The 20,203-nt window shown below is 46.3% G+C and overlaps 1 protein-coding gene across 2 annotated transcripts in view; it reads left to right on the forward strand.

Annotated features, from left to right (window-relative positions):
* LOC147659121 (transmembrane protein 176B-like) overlaps positions 1–20,203 on the forward strand; it is a 58,428-nt gene that overhangs the window by 35,401 nt on the left and 2,824 nt on the right. For both annotated transcript variants that reach the window (XM_086951958.1, XM_086951959.1), the window contains exon 7: positions 16,810–16,929. In XM_086951958.1, the coding sequence (XP_086808084.1) occupies positions 16,810–16,929 (120 nt within the window). The remainder of the gene's footprint in view (positions 1–16,809; positions 16,930–20,203) is intronic.

The following is a 20,203-nucleotide window of genomic DNA, read 5'->3' on the forward strand; positions in this document are numbered from 1 at the left end:
CTCCTTCTTGCTGCCAATGGGTCAGCTCAGGCAGGTCCCCCAGTTCGGCGATCTGTTCCCCCGTAGGCTCCAGGGCATCCCCCTCAAGGTCTGCTTCCTCCTGGACCGTAGGAACTTCCGGGGCCGGTTTCCCGCGCCCCCTGCGCCTTCTCCCTAAGGCCGGTTCCTGGGCCTCTCCCTCAGGCCCCAGGACCTCTCGATCACCCTTACTGGCTGCCATCGACCGGGTGGTCACGCACGCCCAGTCAGGCAGACCCACCATCCGCAGGTAAGTCGTTTTCTCCACCTTTTCCCAAGGGGAGTGTTCCAAGTCGTTCCCTAGCAAACAGTCAACAGGCATGGTTTTTCTTACACAGACCTGCAGAGTACCAGAGACCCCCCCCCACTCGAAGGGAACTTGAGCCATCGGACACTGGCTCTCGGAATTATCAGCATTGATAACCCTACAGTAGGCATGGGGTACAACCTGCTCTTGAGACACCAGGTGCTGCCTCACTGCAGTCACACTGGCTCCTGTGTCTCTAAGAGCCTCGGCTTCCTTACCATTGATGATCACCACCTGCCCATATTTCTTAGTGTTAGAGGGCAGGTAGTTCGTAGGGATCATCTCGCTGTCTCCTAACGAGACCAGGGTCATGTGAACGGGATCTCCACCCCCCGGGACCATCATTTCTTCTCCCAGGTGAACGCTAGTCACTTGTCGGGGCGGAGCACCAGTGGGTGCGGGTTTTCCAAATAGGCGACACTTGGGGTCACTCGATATGTGCCCAGGCTCGCCACATTTGAAACAATTGAAGGGCCCCTTTGGAACAGGTTTACCTGTCGGGGCCCCATTCTGCTTCGGGGGTGGGGGAGGCTGAGAACCCTGCTGCGGATTCCCTTGGGAACTACTTTGGGGGCCTTTTTGGAACCCTTTCTGTTTTCCCCCCTTGTCCCCCCCACTCTTCTGCTGGGGACCCTGCCCACTCTTGGCGGAATCTCCCACGGGACCCTTGTGGACCCTGGTGCTGAGCCAGCGGTCCGCCTCCTCAGCAAGCTTCCTCGGGTTGGACAGCTTGCTATCGATCAGATGTTGGCGTAACTCAGGAAAACAGTGATCAGACAAGTGCTCCCATGCAATTAAATCAAAGAGACCTTGAAAATCATTCACTTTGTTACCTTTCACCCAACCATCCAGTGCTCTGCAAAAGTAAGTCACATACTCCACATACGTATTCCCAGGCCGCTTAGTACATCCCCTAAACTTCTGTCTATACATTTCAGGGGTAAGCCCGTACCTGTTCAATAAAGCTTCTTTCATGTGGGCATAAGACCTCTGATTCTCAACGGGCAAATCTAGCAAGGTATCTCTCCCTTCGCTAAGGAACCTTCCCCACAACCCCGCTCCCCAATCCTTCTCAGGGACCCGGTGGGAGGACATGGCTACCTCATATGCCCTAAACCATTGTCCTATGTCATCCCCCTTAAAGAACTCCTTGACTACGTCCTTCGGGATATGCACTCTTGACTCTACCTGCACTGGCGATGTGCTGCCACCAGAGGGAGGATGATCCAAGCCTTTCTCTTTGAGACTCATCTCCCTCATTTTGATCTCATAATTCATCTGGTGCTTTCGTTCTTCCAGCGCCATTCGTTTTGTTTCCAGCTCCAGCTGGATTTTCATTTCTGCCAACTTTCTTTCGTGATTCCGGGTTTCCATCCTGTCCGCCAGCTCCTCTGGCGACAGGCCTTTTCCAAAGCTGTGCTCGCTGTGTTGTCGCTCGAGATCGATCAGATCCCCAAGCGCATTCTGCTCCTCCGTTGCGTTCTGCTCGGCGAGGACGTCTTGCTCTTCCGGGGTCTTTCGGGACTCTATCCAGGCTTTCAGGGCCTTGGAGAGCTGCGTTTTGTTTTTGCAGCCAGCGTGCGGAACTTTGAGTTTCTTGCAAAAGAATTTCAGCTCGTCCCTGGAATATTTATCCACTTTGGTGGGGTCCCACTCTACCTCCAACACCTCGGAGGTCGTGGACTCCGCTCCATCCAGGCTCTTCGTGCCCGGCATGGTTTCTGCACTCGGAATCTTTTTTCACAAAGCAAAGTCGGTGGTTTAGTAACTGTACCGTAATCCTTGTGTAGCGGTCAGAAGCTCAGGTATAACTATCGCAAGTGTAAATTCGAAAATCCTCACCGCTGCGTCCAATGTAGGAAGGGGGAGGCTCTAGTTGGCGCAGTGCAGGCACTAGCGACAAGCAGGGACTCTCTCTTCCTCGTCAGGGCTGAGGGTTACCTTCCAGACAACCTCTGCTTACCCTCTAGGTAGTGTGGCTTAAGCAGTCTTAGGCTAATCTTTGGGGCACATAGGGTTAAACACTTGCAACAGTACACCTTTACAACCAACCCACCACACAACGAGACCAGACTGTATTCTTGTAAAAATATATCTCTTTATATAAAGTTTTACGCAGGCTTAGGAAGTACAGTCAATAACTTTACGGATACGGTTGCAGATGATTAGCTTGAAGTAACCACAGTTCTTATCGTAGTTCTTGGGAGGCCCGTAGGCCGGTGTTAAACAAAGTTCTTTGTGGAGCCAGCGGCTTCCAGGGGATCTGTCCCACGTCGCGTTGCCTTCCCGGTGTCGCTGATCGTTGCGGCTCTTCGGCCGAGCAGGTCACTGGTCGTCCGGGGCAGCGGTGCTCTGTGGCGGCACGGTCCTTTCTTTGTTGCCGGCTCCGACCTTGGAGACGGCGGCTGTGTGGCGGTGACAAGTGGCAGTACGGTCCCCAAGTGCAGGACGTACCCAGCCAAATGTCGATGCAGCTGTGGGCTCACAGCTGGGCTGTCGGGCAGGCTACCGACCTTGTGGATTCTCGTAGGGCACTGGTCTGTCCTTGCAAGTGAGGGACGGCTCGCTAGGCAGTCGCCTCGTTAGCTCGGACCAGACGGGTCCTCCGTTGCTTTGTTCTTGGGCTCCCAGTGCAGCTGTGGTCACGATGTTCGGGCCAGCGGCGGCTGGTCCTTACTGTGCTTCCGTTGTTGCTTCGGGCCCCAGTCACGGTGGTCGGGAGGGGGTTAGTTGCCTTAGAGGAGCTTCCTCGTTGTCGGTGCTGCGGCGATGATCAGCACCCGCAGTCGCTTTCTTCCAAGGGGGGGGTGAGCGTCCACTGGTCCTGGGACGCTGGTCAGGGGGCGAGTTCAGTTCCACGCCCTTGGAGATCTTTCCGCAGAGTTTGGCACAAGTAGCACAAAAGTCTTTTCGTAGTCTGTTTGTCGTCCTCTCCTTCAGCAGCAAGGCACCAGACACAGGCAAGAGTCAGCACCCTTCCTTGTCTTCTCGCGGTCCTTCTCGTAGGGCAGAGTCGTTCTGTGGCCCAAACTGGATCTAATTTGCAAGGAGCAGGGCTCCATCTTTTATAGGCCAATTCTTTTGTTCTCGCAGGCCAGGGGGGCCTTGGCATATCCATTCCCAGTTCTGGAGTACCCCGGCGGGTGTACTCCGGCTTCTGCCTTCAGTGTGAGGGGCAGGCGCATCAGACGCCCCACAGGAGGTGGAGCCAGCATTGTCTGGACAGGGGTGGCCAGAGTACCTTGTTGATGGGGCTTCGCCCTTCCTGGGCCAGGTGCCGGCAGAGTCATCCGCCGCTCCCCAGGAGGGTGGAGCCAGCATTGTGGTGGCCGAGCACGGTGACAGTTCGAGTCAAGAGGCACTCCTACCTCCCACTAAGGTGTAATCTGCGCATTCACCACCGGTCATCCCTCCAGCCCTGTCACTCACACATCCCAGACAGTCGGATACACATACTGGCAGAGGCAACTGAAATGGTTAGGCCAGCAAATGCTAACTTTCTAAAAGTAGCATTTGCAAACCCAGGATACTGAAATAAACTTGACTACAAGAAATATCTCCTCATCCTGAGTCCAGGCATACTAAACATGACTCACTACCATGCTCCTTGAGCCTGCGGGGATTATAGGATATAATAATCCTCGCAGCCCAGTCTGGCCTAATGGAGCAGGTAGCCTTCAGTAGTGAACTACGGTCTTCGTTGTAAGTCACTACTAGGACATGCCACGCACATCAGGGCCTGTCCTACCTTACACCTACAATGCACCCTGCCCGCAGGCCTACCATAGGGGTGACTAATATGTAGTCAAGGGAAGGGTCGGTGCTGGCAAGTGGGGACACTTGCCCAGCTAACGTGACGGTACGAGACCGCACGCGGGTTCTGCGGTCGCAGTTCCCAGACACATCTTTTACGGCTGCTTCGGTGGGTGGCGCAACCAGCGCTGCAAGCCCACCAGCAGTATTGGCATCTACCCGCCCCGGCACTCTCTTGTGCGCTTTACTAAGGTCTAACAGTAGATTCAATGCACCAATTAGGGATACCAATCATATGTACAGTTTACAGTAGGGAGCACTTGCACTGCGGCACGGATCAGCCGTGGCGCAGTGCCCTGAGTATCGGAAAACCAGCAAAACATCGGAGGCACATCAGCAAAAAGTGGAAGGGAGACTCACGCCAAGGTGCCAGGTCTAACAATCAATATCTGCTCACTACCTCATTGCTAATTTTTAAAATAAACAACTTCAAGAGAAGCCAAGACAAATACTAGGTACTGTGAATTCCATTTCATAGATGGGGGCAGTGAAATTGCTTTTAAAAATAGGTAGATTCATTTGTAATTGTCTCAGCATATAATGTGACGGTTTTGGTTTTTCCCAAGTTTCTGACAAATAAATTCAAAAACCTATACCTAAACCAAACGGTTGATGGAACAGCCAAAACAAATGTGCTCTGAGTGAGAAGTAGACAGCATGCGTAGGACATCCGATAAATATTTATTAAAATACTCCTAATAGAAGAATCGGATGTTATCCCATGTTGAATTCAGAAAATCGTACTGCTGTTTTTTGTAATCGAGTATGCCATGATATGATTTCACAAGCTATAATCTCAAAGCAGAGTTAAAACCATGTGCGAGTGTGTGAGCCATCGTCACCAACTCCATTGCATGAAATAAAAAATGGTTTGGTTTTATAGTGCCAAATAAATAAAACCATGTCATTATAAGTGTGCTTTAGTGTTACATGCCCCTAAAGAATAGGTTAGAGTTGCTTGTGCATTTGTGTTGATTTGGTTACATTAGGTTTTAAGTAACTCATCCCATAGACTAGATAGCTCAAGATATGGCTGATTGATTGCTTTGTAAATAAAAATGTTTATTTTCATTATTTAAAGTTGAGTTTTATATTTGGTGACGGGTACTTTGTTAAGTGCTATGAGCTTTACTACTACACTGCTAAAGGAAAGGGCAGGGCCAGAATGTACATCCTACCTAATTACATTTTTGCATGCATGACTGGGTAGTAAAAAAATAATAATTAGGCCAACAGGTCCGATGTGTAAAGAGGCAAACATTCCACCATACAAGATAACTTCCAAAGCTGAAGGAAAGCGATCACTGCCCCACTCCTTGTTGTCCTTTTAGCTGCTCCAAAGTGTGAAGTACACTTGAAGTAAGCACTGGATGGAGGAGGTACGCCACTGACAAGTGGAGGTATTGGAAGAGTTTTTGCAGACAAAGGGAAGGGTGTGCCTGAAATAAAACTTCACTCAGAGAATGGGGTAACTATTAACCCTCCTCTTGTATCGCACAGCCAAATCAAATTCCTTTTCTCTATTCCCTTATTCTTGTTTGCAGATCAAATGTGAGCACTTCTATATTTATGATTGACGTGTCGCTCACAGTGTGCTCAGGAGGATAAAAGAATATTTTTTCCGCCAGGCATTTAGCAGAGGAGCCAACCACCCCACGATGGAGTGCAACATGCGTAGGAGGGAACATCACTTAATTTCAAAAGACAGTCTATTTTAAAACACATTTCTATGTTAAACATTACATGCCAACGTCTCTGCATCTTTAACGTGGACTGGTTTGTCGAGTTCTTCATGATTTTGATTTGAAAATAAACTTTTAAATGCAACTCAGCTCCCAAGTATTCATAAGGCAACGTGTAGCACTATACAAAAGATACGAATAGATAAATAAATAATTAAAGGTACACATGTTCTACAGGGGCCTTCCCTCTCCCGTAGTTCACAGTGCCAGTATTGTGATGGCAACATCCTAGTACCTCACTATGATGGAATGCTCATTTTGGTACAGTAGTCTGGTGGAATGCTTACTTTGACACCACATCTTTAATGTAGATCTAATATGCACTGTGGTATGCAATTCCAAATAGCATAATTCCCACGATATCCAATTCTAATTTCTTATGTTATACCTACTGGTTCAAGCTTGCGATTGACGTTATTTTTGTTGTGTATAACATGTCTTCTCAGCAGGAATTGTTAGGTATTCCAGTTTTTCGGATCATTGCTTATTAAAAAGCATATTTTTCATTTAGCCACTACTCTGCGTGGAAGCAAAATTGTACCTTCTTTTGACTTGATTGCTCTAGCAAACTTTTTAGTTTTTTTAATGCCACAAAACTAAACTATTAGAATGGTATTTCAAGAATGCTGGGGCAAGGAGCACTGGATCCGTAATATCGTTTTATAATTAACAGGGAAGTAAAATGAATGGTCCAGGAGGTATGATTCATGATGAAAATAGCTACTTTAATGGAAGGAACTGTCCCATAATTATGTCAGCAAAGGGCCAGAGTTTGTGACAGACGTGCTCACAATCAAGCAGGTATGTTGGAACATATTCTGTTTTCCGGTGAGGAAGTGTGCTGATCATGGATGGACTGTGAACTCTTGTCAAGGATTGAATGTGGAAACTCTTGCCAGTTGTTCATTGCCTGTGTGGCACTATACCGGTACTGCAGCATGTTCTGCCTTCTGTCAGCATGGGGGATGAAATGAAATTAGGACAGGCGATATTCTTGCCTCTGCTTGTCCATCATCATGAGCTGCCACTCAGGCCTCATGAATTCAGATGATACCAATACACCTCACGACTCTGTCTTAAAGAGCTTGTGTAGTGTGGTTTGAAATGGAGAAACATGCACCCACAAATGCATCATATCCTGTGCACCCATTCATCTCTCCTGCTGCTTTTAAGGACTGCAGGTTTCCATTCGCGACTAGGTGCCACCGGTCACTACCTGTGCAGAGTACCTTTTCGAGAGCAGGTCCCAAGTTGATACTCATGACTCCCACCTGGCTGGTCCCTCTACTGCTCCTTTAAATTACAGTGCATCCAAAGAAGTTATACATAACTCAATCTACGTACCTCCTGAACCAGGAGAGGCTCCTCTAGGTGTGCATCAAAAAAACAATAGCGAGCTTGAATGCTGGAACCAATATACGTCACAGCAAAATAGCAAAACAGAGTACTGGAACCATTTCACAACCCCCTAACACAAAGGGAGTTGGCAGAACACATTGATGTGAGTATAGTAGATGTATGAAACCGGACATGTGAACCCATTTATTTCAAACTTTAGACAACACATCGAAGGCAATTGAATATCAATCAAATAAATTCGATATACAAATAACATTATTAGAATCACTAGCAAAGTTTACTGCAGCTATTGACTCTCGCTTTGAGAACATGCACACCAAAATAAATGAGCAATTGAGGGAGGCTACGGAAATTCCAACAGTAAACAAAAGTCATAACCAACTCAACCAGTGTCATACTTCCAGTTTTATTAGTGACAAAGTGCAAGAATTTCCAGCAATCGTATCCACACTAGTTGAAGAAATAAAAAGCATGAAGTAGTCTCAATTTCTGTCAAAAAATGTCAATAACCTCCCATGTGCACACCCCCATTGCAACTAAGAATTCAATACCAATAGCTGCACCATGCCCAAACTCCACAATGTTACAGCAACAACACACTTATACTATAATAGCGGAGCAGATGTACACAGACCAGACGCCACGACTACAGAGATAAAAATGGATTTAAAAGCGCAAAACCGATGGCCCAGACAGTAGGCATAAATACTCCTCAAAGACTGATCGGGCCTATAAACAAAGTTACTGTAATACTGTTAATGTGAAAGTGCCCGCCTGGGCCTTACCTGGTGAACTGACCGAGTTCACACTTCACAATGAGTCCAGTCCTTCTTCCTTCTCTACTCGAGCCAGAAACCACATAGACTACCTGGCACTGCAGGTAATGGCATCACGCACGAGTCCCATGACGATGCTTCTTCGGGACACTCAGTCACCTGCCTCCTCGGCTCACCGATGCAGTCTGCCTGGACACTGCCTTGAGTGCAAAATGGCTGCCAGTGCCACTCCAAAACACTGACACACGCACGCGGGAAGTAGTAAGATCAAGCCTGCGCAGCCTCAGATAGTCACGACTCGACTGCCCTTGGCTGACACACCCTTTCCCCCTCGTCACAGGGTGGGTCCCTCCCACCACGCCCTGTGAAGAGTGGGAAAGGGGTGGTGACACTGTGACGTACTCTCCTCCACTCTCTGATGGACGTGGAGAGTTAGCGATCCCGGGCTTGCATCTAAAACGCCCGGGGCTAACTTAACCTCCACGCCATCAGGGGGTGGAGACTGGGCCTTCCAGCTATGTTTTTGACGAGCCGATTACGTCACAACCTTCAGGGCTGTGATGTTGTCGGCCCGGCAATCACATAGCATGCTTTTTTTGGACCCGGCCGCCAGGGAGCAAAGGAGCAATTAGTCACATGACGTGACAGCGCACAGCAGACCTGCGGCGGTAATGGTGAGTGCGGTAGATTGAATGCTGCTGACTCAGGTAGTGCCCCGTGTTCTTTTCACAGGCTTATTTAATAAACTTAATGTTTATCTTAATCCCTTGCAGAATGTAAAAAATACCTGGGGCGGAGCCCCGACGCCCTAATAAAGAAACCGCCACTGGGTTTGGAAGCCAGCGGAGCACTTTGCAGTGCTTGGTGATGTGAGGTAGGAGGTTGAGATACAGTCTGGCTGCTGAGTTTTGTGTGATCTGGAGTCTTCTAGTTAGTTGAGCGTTGATTCCAGCATAGAGTGCATTGCCGTAGACCAGTTCGCTGTTGATGAGGGCTTCGGTGACGCATTCTGCTAGTGTTGGTGGGGAGCCATTTGAAAACCTTCTTGAGACTCTTGAGTATGTGGAGGCAGGAGATGAACATCATGTTCACTTGGCCCGTCATTGTGAGTTGGTTGATAACTACTATTTCAAAGTTCTTTGCATGGGTTTCCAGGAGGGATGTGGGCCCGTGTCTGGCTAGCCACCAAGGGGGCCCAGAGCGAGGTGTATTTGCTGAAGACTACTCCTTCCATATGGACTGGGTTGAGTTTGAGTCAGTTGGTTTTCATCCATGTGGTGTCTTCGGTCATGCAGAGAAATTGGTCCGGGTGTTTGGCATCTTGTCGGAGAGAGAGAGTATGCGATGGGTGTTGTCAGCATTGGATTTGATGTTGATTCGATGGACATGGATAATGCTGGTGAGTAGGACCATGTAGGCATTGAACAGAGTGGGAATCTGCAGATGAGGTTGCAGCATTCAAGGTGAAGGGGACTAGGTTGGGCTAGGTTGACCAGGTGGGTGTGGCCAGTCTGGAAAAAGCAGATCCAGGAACTTGGATGCCAGCATCTTACAGTCATTGAGTGGGAGATGGTGTCAAAAGCTGCAGAAAGATCCAGTAGGATGAGGGAAGCAGTGTCACGTCTGTCCGTGATCATCTGGATTCCGTCTCTGTACTGTGGTTGGGCTTAAACCTGGATTGACTGCTGTAAGGGAAGTGGCAGCTGGGTGTTTATCATCTTTTCCATGACCTTTGCTGGGTAGGATAGGCAGGAGATAGGTCAGTAGTTGGCAAGCATCTTAGGGTCTGCTGAGGATTCTTCGAGAGTGGAAGTACTGTGGCATGTTTTCAGGCATTCACCTAGTTGGCTGAAATGATTGAGTCGCTCGGGATCAGGGTGAGGACTGCACTGATGGGATTCAGTTCTTTCATGAAGACGTGGTGAGGGCAGGGGACCAAGGGTGCTCTGGAGTTCATGGACTGCATGGTCGTGGCTATTACTTGAGTGGTGATGGTGGCCCTGGTGGGGTGGTAAGGATGGTCCACTGGGTGTTGGTAAAGAAGGGCATAAAGTCTGTGAGAGTCTGGTTGGGGCTCACATTTTTTTCGATTCAGGTGCTTTTATTGGTGAAGACTAGGGACAGCTGGTTTCAAGAGGGGGTTATGCTGGAGGAGCGTGCTTCCAAAGAGGGCAAAGTCTTTAAATATGGTAAGGATTTCCTTGACATTGTCGGTGCTGCTTTTGTTGTGGTCAGTGAGCATGGAGCGTTTAGTGGCTATGATCTGCTGATGGTAGGGTCTCAGGGTAGATTTGTATTTGCTCTTGTACGTGTAATTTTGACTTTGTCTCTATCTGTTTTCAGGTTGCTTGCAGTGTAATTTAGTGAGCCTGAGTTTGTGAACTAGCTTGCTTGCGGACCAGCTGTTGTAGCTTTGTTAGTTTTGAGAGGAGCCAGTGTGTCTGCGTCGGTGGTGAGCCGGGGTTGAAGCTGGAAATGTATTTGGGGAGGTTGTTGTTGTTGTGTCGAATCCAGTGGTGTAGGAGTTTAGAAGATCAGAAAGCTTCTGAGATCTTGTTCCAGTCCCATCATGAAGATTTGGTGATGGTGTTTCTGAGGTGGTGTGGGATGGGTATGCTAAACCTGATGAGGCTGTGGTCCGACCAGGTGATTTGTATGAGCGTGTCCACTGTGATGTTGCTGAAGCTGGTGAGAATGTGGTTCAGTATGCGTCTAGCAGCATGTGTGGGGCTTTCCACTCACAAGGTGAGTCTTAGGTTGGACATGTCCTTGAGGAGGTTGGTCTTTGTTGGGATCGGTAAAGTTCTCCAGGTGACAGTTAAGGTCGCAAGCGGACGTTGGAGTTGAGGATCATGTGGGTAATAAAGTAGGTAAAGTTGGTACATATTCTGGAAGAGGGGTAGATGAGGGGGCTGCTCAGGGTGTAGTTGGCGGTGATGAGAAGTGTTTAGGTCCAGTGTTCTATGTTGCTGGTGGTTATTTGTGAGATGGTTGAGCACTGGATGGATTCTTTGAACGTGTCTGCGATTCTGCCTACGGGTCTGTTTATCCTGGCATATCTTGGGATCTTGTATCTGGAGAGGGATTGCCTTGGCAATGTCAGGGGCCAATGAGAGAGTAAGCCAGGTTTCGATTAGGAAGAGCAGGTCCGGTGAGCAGTTGTGGAGCAAATCTCAAATTGTGCTGGTGTTTTAAATGGGAGCGACTGTTAAGTACAATGCAAGACTGAAAGGGGTATGTGGTAGTGGGTGTCCGGTATGTGTTGAGTGTGTATGGAAGGGGTTGGGTGTGTGAGATGTGTGGGGAGAGCGAGGTGGGTGTGGGAGGTGGCATGTGAAATGGCATATGGAGCATGCACCTTTAGGGCAATGAGGCACGGCAGCAGCACTGGGAGATGCGACCAGGGTTCAGGAAGCTGAGGGCTGCAGTGGAGTAGCAGTAGCTCTGGAAGGTGGTGGATGGGAGGAGGACCAGGGGTCATGGTGCTGGGTGGGGCATAAACGGGCACTGATGGGTTTGCCCTTTTCGCTGCTTTGGTAGGCCAGTCGGTCGTCTGCCATGTAGGCTCCATTAAGTGAAAACAGCTTTGGCAGAGAACCAGTGATGTCACTTCTAGTGCAGTTGGATGATGCAAAATCCAGTGATGTCACTTCCTATGTGATATCACATCCTGTGCAGATAGATGAGGTGAAACGAGTCCTCTTGCTTGGTTGTTTCTTTTAAAGATGGGACTTGGATCTCTGTGCCAAGCCACGTCATACAGAGATCTGCCTTTGACGGTTCAGTAATGCTCAGGTATGTCAAATGGCATGAGTCTCGAGATTCTCTGCAATATATGCGTATTTTTGAATTAAGAATTATGGTCTTAGATATCTTGTAGATTGATAAAAGTAAACCCAATTTCTCAAGAGCAGTGGGCCGTAGTTATGCAAAGATCTATTAGCGTGACAGAGTATCTTAAACAGAGACCTCTTATGTATTGACGTCCAATGTAATGATTTAAAGAAGAAGTTGCAGTGTCGCATTCTGCCGTTATTGCAAATCAGTTTAGTGGCTGCATTGTGGATCGTTTGGAGGTATATAAACAGATAGTCTGCCATTCCCATATATGATGCATATCCATAGTCCAGGCGACTGATTATCAGAGGGTGAACAACCGTACGGCGCCAATCCATCGGGATCCATCTAAACAATTTTCTAAGAAGTTTTAATAGTCTAACACTCGATCTTTCATGGTGAGTGTTTGATCTATAATAATTTAAAGATTTCTTGCTGCTTTCTATGGCACTGCAGCAGTGCCAAGCGATGGAGGTCACCGAGGAGTATCCCATACATTTAAAGCACCACCAAACAGCAAGATTTCATATTTCTCTGCATTGAGCTTCAGGCAGTGCGCTGACATCCAACCAACCACCTGCGAGATCTTGCTTGGTATTAGACTGAGCGTCGCCAAGGAGATGATCAGCTGGCTGTCGTCAGCATAAGGGCAAATGTCAAAACACCACTTTTTAACCAGAATGGCGAGAGTTGAGACAAACACATTAAATAGTGTAGGACTCGGTGCTTATACCGGGGGGACACCATATTTAGAGCTATGGAGAGGCGATCTAAATTGATCCATCTGGATGGACTGGGATCTATTTGAAAGAAATGAGCCGAACCATTGGAGAGCGGTGGAACGGAAATGTGTTTCATTCAGCCTCTTCATCAAAAGTCCATGTGAGAAAGTATCAAATGTTGCAGACAGTTCCAGTAAAATTAAGACCACTGCTTTTCCCTGATCTACCTTTAGCCTAATATTATCCAAAACTGCAACGAGTGTACTCTCCGTGCTGTTATCCACTCTAAAGCCCGACTGGGAAGGGTCAAGCAAGTTATTATCCTCCAAGAAGGAAGATACCTGACAGTTAACCAAAATACTGTAGCCATAAATGGCAGCAGCGAGATGAGATAATTCAATAGGGTGGATGCCCCAAAGTTCACTTTTTTGGCTAAAGGGAGAATTAGTGCATAGTCCATATGTTTGCGTAAGTTGCTGCACTTAGCGAAAAATAAAACATCTGAGTCAAAAATGCACTCAACATTGGTTATAACCGTGAAAAAATATGAATCTCCTGTACGTTATTAGAGTTTGAGAAAAGCTGGTCTCTGAAGTCTGACTTACTGGTGAGTGGGACCGCTAACTACTTGAGTAAGTAGAAGAATGAGCAAATCGTTCCCCAATTGTTTGCAGAAAGCCTCTTCTGCTCTTCTAAATGAAAATTAAAGTCCCCAATAAAAATATACCTGGTCTGGCATAGTCTTCCCATCACGATGTTGGGCAAGGCAGCGCTGTATAAAATGATGTCGCTTCTACGTTTCCTATATGTCCTTGAAAATACACCATTTCCAGTCCCACAGGCCTATTTTAAAGCTATTGCAGCCAAAGTCTCGGGCTTGCTATGGGGGAACAAGCCGGCACAGATTGCCCGGGACAAACTAGTGCGCAGCTGGTACGATGGGGGAATAGCGCTCCGAAACGTGCAGTTGTGTTATTGGGCAGCGCATCTTAAAATAATCAACTACTAGTTACATGCCCCACAGCACGAGCCCGCGTACCAGGCGCATAGGCGGGAACTAGAAGACGGCGGACTGATGTCGGCCCTGTAGAGCAAATGTAGGCCTCCCGGTTTGAGGATAGACTCCTGACAGAGCACATGACTGGCGGGGCAACATACTTTACATATCGCAAACTAGTCAACAATCTGCCTGATATGACGTCTAGATTGAGACACGCATGGTCCCGGGAGGTGGGCGTCTTCGATGAGTCGGAATGGCAAGAGGCACTGTCATCGGCGCGTGAAACAGCCATACCGTCAAGACTCAGACTGGTCCATCTCAAAGTGTTGCACCGCACGTACCACACCGAACAACACTCCATGCAGTCAAGAAAGCCCAACACCAATACTGATTACGGAAATGTGGGGAGGTGGGTACATTTTTTCACAAAATCTGTGAATGTCCACAAATTGAAGCATACTGGGCCAAGGTAATGCGCACGATCTCCCAGTCAGTAGACATCTCGCTACTGCCAGAACCCAGATGCTGTCTATTGAATGTGTGGGAAGCAAACGACCTCACTCACCAGGAACAAGACTGGGCAATGTTAGGAATGATGTTCGCTAAACGCAACATCGCTAGGTTGTGGGGGTCGAATGTAACGCCTACACTCCGACAATGGTGCAAGGATATGGATGAAGCAATGGTGGCCGAAAAGGCGGTTTTTATTCATCGTGGATGTCCCCGAAAGTGGGAAAAGGTATGGGGTGCCTGGAATAAGTACAGAGGATATCTTTGTGACCCACCAGAACTAGAGATAGAGGATGCATCTCTGTAGCTGGACGCTACTGCCGGGGGGGCGTTAGGAAGGGGAGCCGTCTGTAATGATCCTTCGATGTTGGTGGGGAATGTGTGGCATTGTAATGCTGTCTTGTTGTGATTATAGCCAATTATGAATCTCTAATTAATGTAATTTTTGCCCTGATGTTCAAATCAATAAAAAAAAAATATATATATATAAATACCTACTGTGTTTCAGCATTAGAGGGGTGAGCCATGCAAACAGCTCATTGGCCCACTGAGAATGGTGTTTTGGTGGCCTATATACAAAAGTGGCTCCTAATAACCTTCGATCTTTTAGAGTTAGATTCTCCCTCCTCCGCCAAGCGGCTGTCTTCCAAAGAGAATGCATAGATGTCGCTAAAAACTAGGGCGGTGCCGCCCCCATGGCAGCCAGCCCTATGACAATTCCAAATCTTATAGTTAGGGGGTATTGAGATGGCAATGTCAGGCATGGAAGATTCATGGAGCCAGGTTTCAGTAATAAATACTACATCTGGCATTTCATCTCTAATTAGATCCCAGATTTCTATAGAACGTTTTAGCGCCTTGAGATCCTCACCGGTGAGTAGCGCGCTTACAATTCCTTGATTGATTGATTGAGGGAGTGAACGAGCATTAAAATATGAGCATTCAAAGCATGCTCACTGAGGTTATTAGGGATGCTGGGAAGGTCCTCAACCGAAGGTCACTGCTAAGAGCCTCCCGCCTGCAGTTACGACAAGAGTACAGGCCGCCAATTAAGTTTAGTGACCACCTAGGACAGCAGTTTAAATCATATTCTACTGTTTCATTTAATTTCAGTAGGAATACCCACATGTATGGTAATCTTACCTTTGACTTCTGGGGTACTACTGACAGCATGGTGACTGGAGTTGTCCAGGCGCGAACTGGCGCAGACAGCCTTGCCTCTGGTGCCATTTGTGGTGCAAGCGGCACAGCCGGGCATCTCCCTCTCTTTTATGCTTCCCACACATCAAAAAGCTAGACTGTCGTCCTGAAAGATACAGGTCTTAACTCGTGACTCAAACTACCACCGCTTTGTGTATTGCGGTCGAGGTAGGCTCAGAAAGCAAGTCTACAAAAATGTTGGCACCCCTATATATATTTTAAAAAAAATAAACAGTTCCCGTAATCAGCAGCAGACATTAAACTTTTTTAAATAAGTAAAATCACTTCAGTTCAGAGCACATGTTTAAATAGAACATTGTAGCAAAAAAAACATTTTAGTGCAAAACCATGTAGACAAACAATATTTTACCAATTTCCCTTGTACTAGGAGCTAATTGGGAAAAATAAAATGACTATTAACCCCGTTTACTACTGGAAATGGTATATATATTTGATTTTAGGGACTTTTAGCCAGCCCTCTTCATCCATTGGTCTTGTGTTGTGCCATTCACATTTTGATAACACCCCCTAGGGCTTGCATCATGGGGCAGTTGTAGTATCTTACAAGTTGTATGACTGAACCTTCTTGGGTCCTACCGGACTCCATAGAGCTGTGACGTCAGTTTTAGAGCGGAACGCAATGAAAGCTTGGTTTAGAATGTTGAGTTTGCAGATGCACTCAGCAGAATAAAGACGTGTATTATTAAGCTCTGTGTGTGGCATAGCCATTGGTGGGTACCCTGCCTGGGGAAGAAACTACAGCACTGATATACACACATAAAGGTGCCAGACACTACAATTGCAATGCTTTCTTTTAAAGATAGACCAAAAATTAGTTTTGCTTTTAGCCAAGGTGTTGTTTAGATTTGTGAAGGCCCAGCAGCTCCCTCAACAATAAAGTTTGACAAGAACAATGACAAAACAAAACAAGCACTGTCAAAGCCAAAGGCTGGCAGCCAACACCACACCCATAGCTTTGCCAATGCTTATTATTGCACTGCAGTAATAACACAATAATTACTATACTTAAATGAGCATGTGTATTGTATGTATAGCACATGATACCTTTTTACTTTATTTTTAATTTGTTTAATGTTACATTATTATTCAACTATCATCATGTAATCCAAGCTTGGCACATTTTGTAAACTAACAGTTAATGCACAACAACTTTGTGATCCCAAAAGATGTGATTCATTAAATCACAGGCTTCAAAACCACAAACAACAGGCTTTAGATGAGCTAACTTGAGGAAATTCCCTCTAGTCTTTTTTTAGTGGGACAGATTACAGGGCAATTGTTTTGACTTTGTTGCCACAATTCTGTTTGTGATGATGCAGTGATAGTCGGGATGGGGTAACAGTGGTGGGGGTTTCCGCTGGTGGGGGTGGCTTGGATGGAAAGGTGCATACACTGCTCCCCGAGTACTTCAGTGGTTTCACCAAGTGCACCATGACTGTGATGCTCTGCCGTGTGTCGATTGGAGGATGCACCTGATCCCATCTTCTCATCCTCTTCTCCGCAGGGTCTATTCAATGGCTTGAGGGTCATCAATCTGGCGGCCATCGTCTTGGCAATGTGCATCACCCTCTACTCCATCGGCTATGGGTTTAGGACTTTGTGCTGTGCGCCCACCTCTCAGCAGGTAACTATATGAGGACAGGCTTAGCGTTCCCCTCAACCTCTGTGCTGCTGGCTCATATAGCCTTCATCGGCAATAGTAGTGTGTCTGCCAAATTCTGATAATTTAAGTGGACATCTTGGGTATAACATGTTGTCTTTATCTAGAAAAAGCCTTTTCCCATCCAGCATCAGATGACTTCCTCTTAACTCTGCTTCCTGTGTGCTGCTCTTCATCTATACGCTCCATTTTTATTTTGAGTTCATACTGGCATGATCTATGCTTCCTATCTGTTTGATAGACATGCCCTGCTGTTCATTTAGGGCCACACGTACAAAGCCTTTTGTGGTCGCAAAGGGTCTTATTCACTAAATCAGGCCATTTGCAACCACAAAAACGCCTTTTCTTATCTATAAAACTAAATTGTGATTCTGTAACAATTTGGTATTTGGAAGGGGCATGTTTAGGGCGTCTATTCCAAATACTGAATTGGATTGGTATGTATTGATGTTTTGCGATTTAAGTCCAGTTGCAAAACAATAATATTTAACCACCTCCTGATATGGAGGTGGTAAGCCGTTCGCAAACAGGGAGGGACCCCCAAAGCACCCCTTCCCTTTTGTGAATGTTGAAAAAAAAATGTTGTGTAGGCAGTGGTCCCAGGGACCACTGCCTACTTTAAAAAAAGGAGCTTACACTTGTCCTTTATTGTTTTAACACATCCAGTTTTCCGTTAAAGAAAACTGGTTGCATTAAATGGTTTGCTGATCTCAGCAGGCAACTAGCCCTGTGATGCCTGTGATTCTTAGGGCCTCATTATGATGTTGGATGGAAAACCATCCAACAGTATGTCGGAGGTTTTCCGTTTGAAGAGATTTCCATCTGATCACTGTATTACGATACTTTCATGGCAGTCTGCCTGCCATGAAAAGGCAGACAAAAGTGACTTTGAGACCCCTAGCAAGGCCCCTTTGCTCCCGGCCCTCTGCTATGGGGCATGTGGTGCCCTCCTAATCATCCCTGCACCAGGTGTCAGGCACCACATGGTGCCTGCCATACGGTGCAGGGATATTTGAACTATGCATTTTTTCCAATGCAGCTTGTGCTACGAGCGGCAGACATGCCACAGTGGAAAAAATACAGGATCTGACCACCAATACGGCGGTCAGATGGTAATCTGGGAAGCGGGACCTCCAACTGCTTGTCGGTAGTCCAGCTTCCGCTGCTTCTTAATCTGCCCCTATGTGGTCGCAATTTGTAACTTAACTGAATAATTTTCATAAGGCATGTCAAATTCTGACCCACTAGGAATCATTAATTTGCAAATCAACCCATTAGTTTGTAGGTCAATTTTCAAATTACTACACTGGTTGAAAAAATACTGGTTGCAAATTGCGACCAGTATTTTGCACTCAGTGCTATGTACATCTGGACCTAAATCTTCTGATATATCCTAAATTTGCAGAGATGAAACGGTGGATGCAGACTTCCATCCATCATGTGGCATCTTATTCCATTCTTGCTACTTTTACTGTATCCATGCTTGGCTCCCAGATCTGCTCCTAGTCCTGTGTAACACCGCATGATTTCTCTCTTTAGTTTCTGTAACTTCTCTCCACTCTTCCCTATGCTTCAATCTGGGATTTGATTATGGATCTCACACATCATTTCCACAGGTTTGTACATGATATTTCCTTCTAATACGTTCATTCACGCTTCACCTGTCGTCAACTCTGCGTCAGTTCTGGTGTCTTTTTTCGGTATCACTCACTTATTGCAAGACTGAAGTCCCTCGCCTCTGCATCTTACATTATTCTATCTGCCTTCACTTTTGCTCCTCTCCCCATCCTTATCCCTTCTAGGCACACAGCCTTGGGCTTCAGCTTGACAGTAAAATGTAATTCTTCTCATTTGTCACCTTGCCGCCATCTCTAATAGGTATCGCGGGCTCAACATCGGTAGCATTGACTATCCTTCGATCATGCTAAATTCACTGGTGCCTAAAGAGCTACCCTTCTGTCTCTGTCTCCTCCTGGTCCTCCATCACAGCTACACCTATCATTAGGATGCCACCTGTGCCCTGTTTGTCCTTCCCTCGCCCACCTATGATTCAGACTAGCTGGCAGCAGACAGTGACAATGTAAGCTGTTGATGTCAGACTACACAGAGTTTAATAGCCTGAGCCCCTCCTCCCCACCTCTACAATGATTCAGGGCATTATGTAGAACTCTGTGGACAGATTACTCAGTCACTCACAATAGTGAAGAATATCTCATCCACCGAAATATAAATCCCATAGGATGTAATTGGATTTATATTTCGGCGACTGGATATCTGTCACTGGTGTGACGGAGTCACTCATTCGCCGACTTCTAAATCAGGATCTCAAACTGCAAATTTCTACATGTTTCAGCAGTTAGCATTTAACGCGCTTGCCACCCTACTGGCTAGTCCTACTTTGTGCCACTCATCTCTCTTCATTCGCCAGCATGCCCTTCCGATTGCCTTTAAAGCCCCCAATGTTCTTTTACCACATCACGGTTGCCATAGTTTCCCCTGTAGCTGGTGCCCCTTCACTGCAAATGCACCCCCTCTTGTCCTGTTTACAGACTGCATTTTGTAGTTCACAAAGTAGTATTCCTCAACTACTGTACAGTGCTATTCTCAAACCAACGGGCGGAGCTCTCAGCTTCTCCTGTGAGCTATTTACAGGTGGAAATGCTAGTACAAAAATCACCCACTGCAGAATAAGACTGACGCTATTTATATACGACACTTCTAAAGTTACTACAGCCCTAAAGGTGTCAAAACATGCTCCAGTGTACTCCAGCCCAGCCTTGGAGTAAGCCAGGCTCTACACATGGTCAATGACAGGTAAGTGGAGGCAGGGGAGTAAGATAATAAGTAGCACCTCACAGGAACTAATGTTCAATAAATAAAAAAAAGATCTCAACATTTAAATATGCATTTTTTTTAATATAAATATAAATATTTATATATACATTTTTTATTTTGAGATTCAAATAAAAATCTTAATAAAAAAGAAAAATACTTTTATTAAAATTAAATGTAAACCAACACAACTTATAATAAAATGTACTAAATATTAAATAAAAAATAATGAGGGAGGGTTTTTTAATTATTGTTTAAAATTATTTATAAATTAAATTAATATATGTAAATTAATTATTTAATAAACTTTTAATTTGATGAGTTAATGTGCTGCAACATTTAATTTTACTAGTCCAATGTTAATAATAAATAATACAAACAAATTTACATTTATTTTGTTCATTAA

This window comes from Lissotriton vulgaris, unplaced genomic scaffold (genome assembly GCF_964263255.1).
Source record: "Lissotriton vulgaris unplaced genomic scaffold, aLisVul1.2 SCAFFOLD_2691, whole genome shotgun sequence".
NCBI classification, from domain to species: Eukaryota; Metazoa; Chordata; class Amphibia; order Caudata; family Salamandridae; genus Lissotriton; species Lissotriton vulgaris.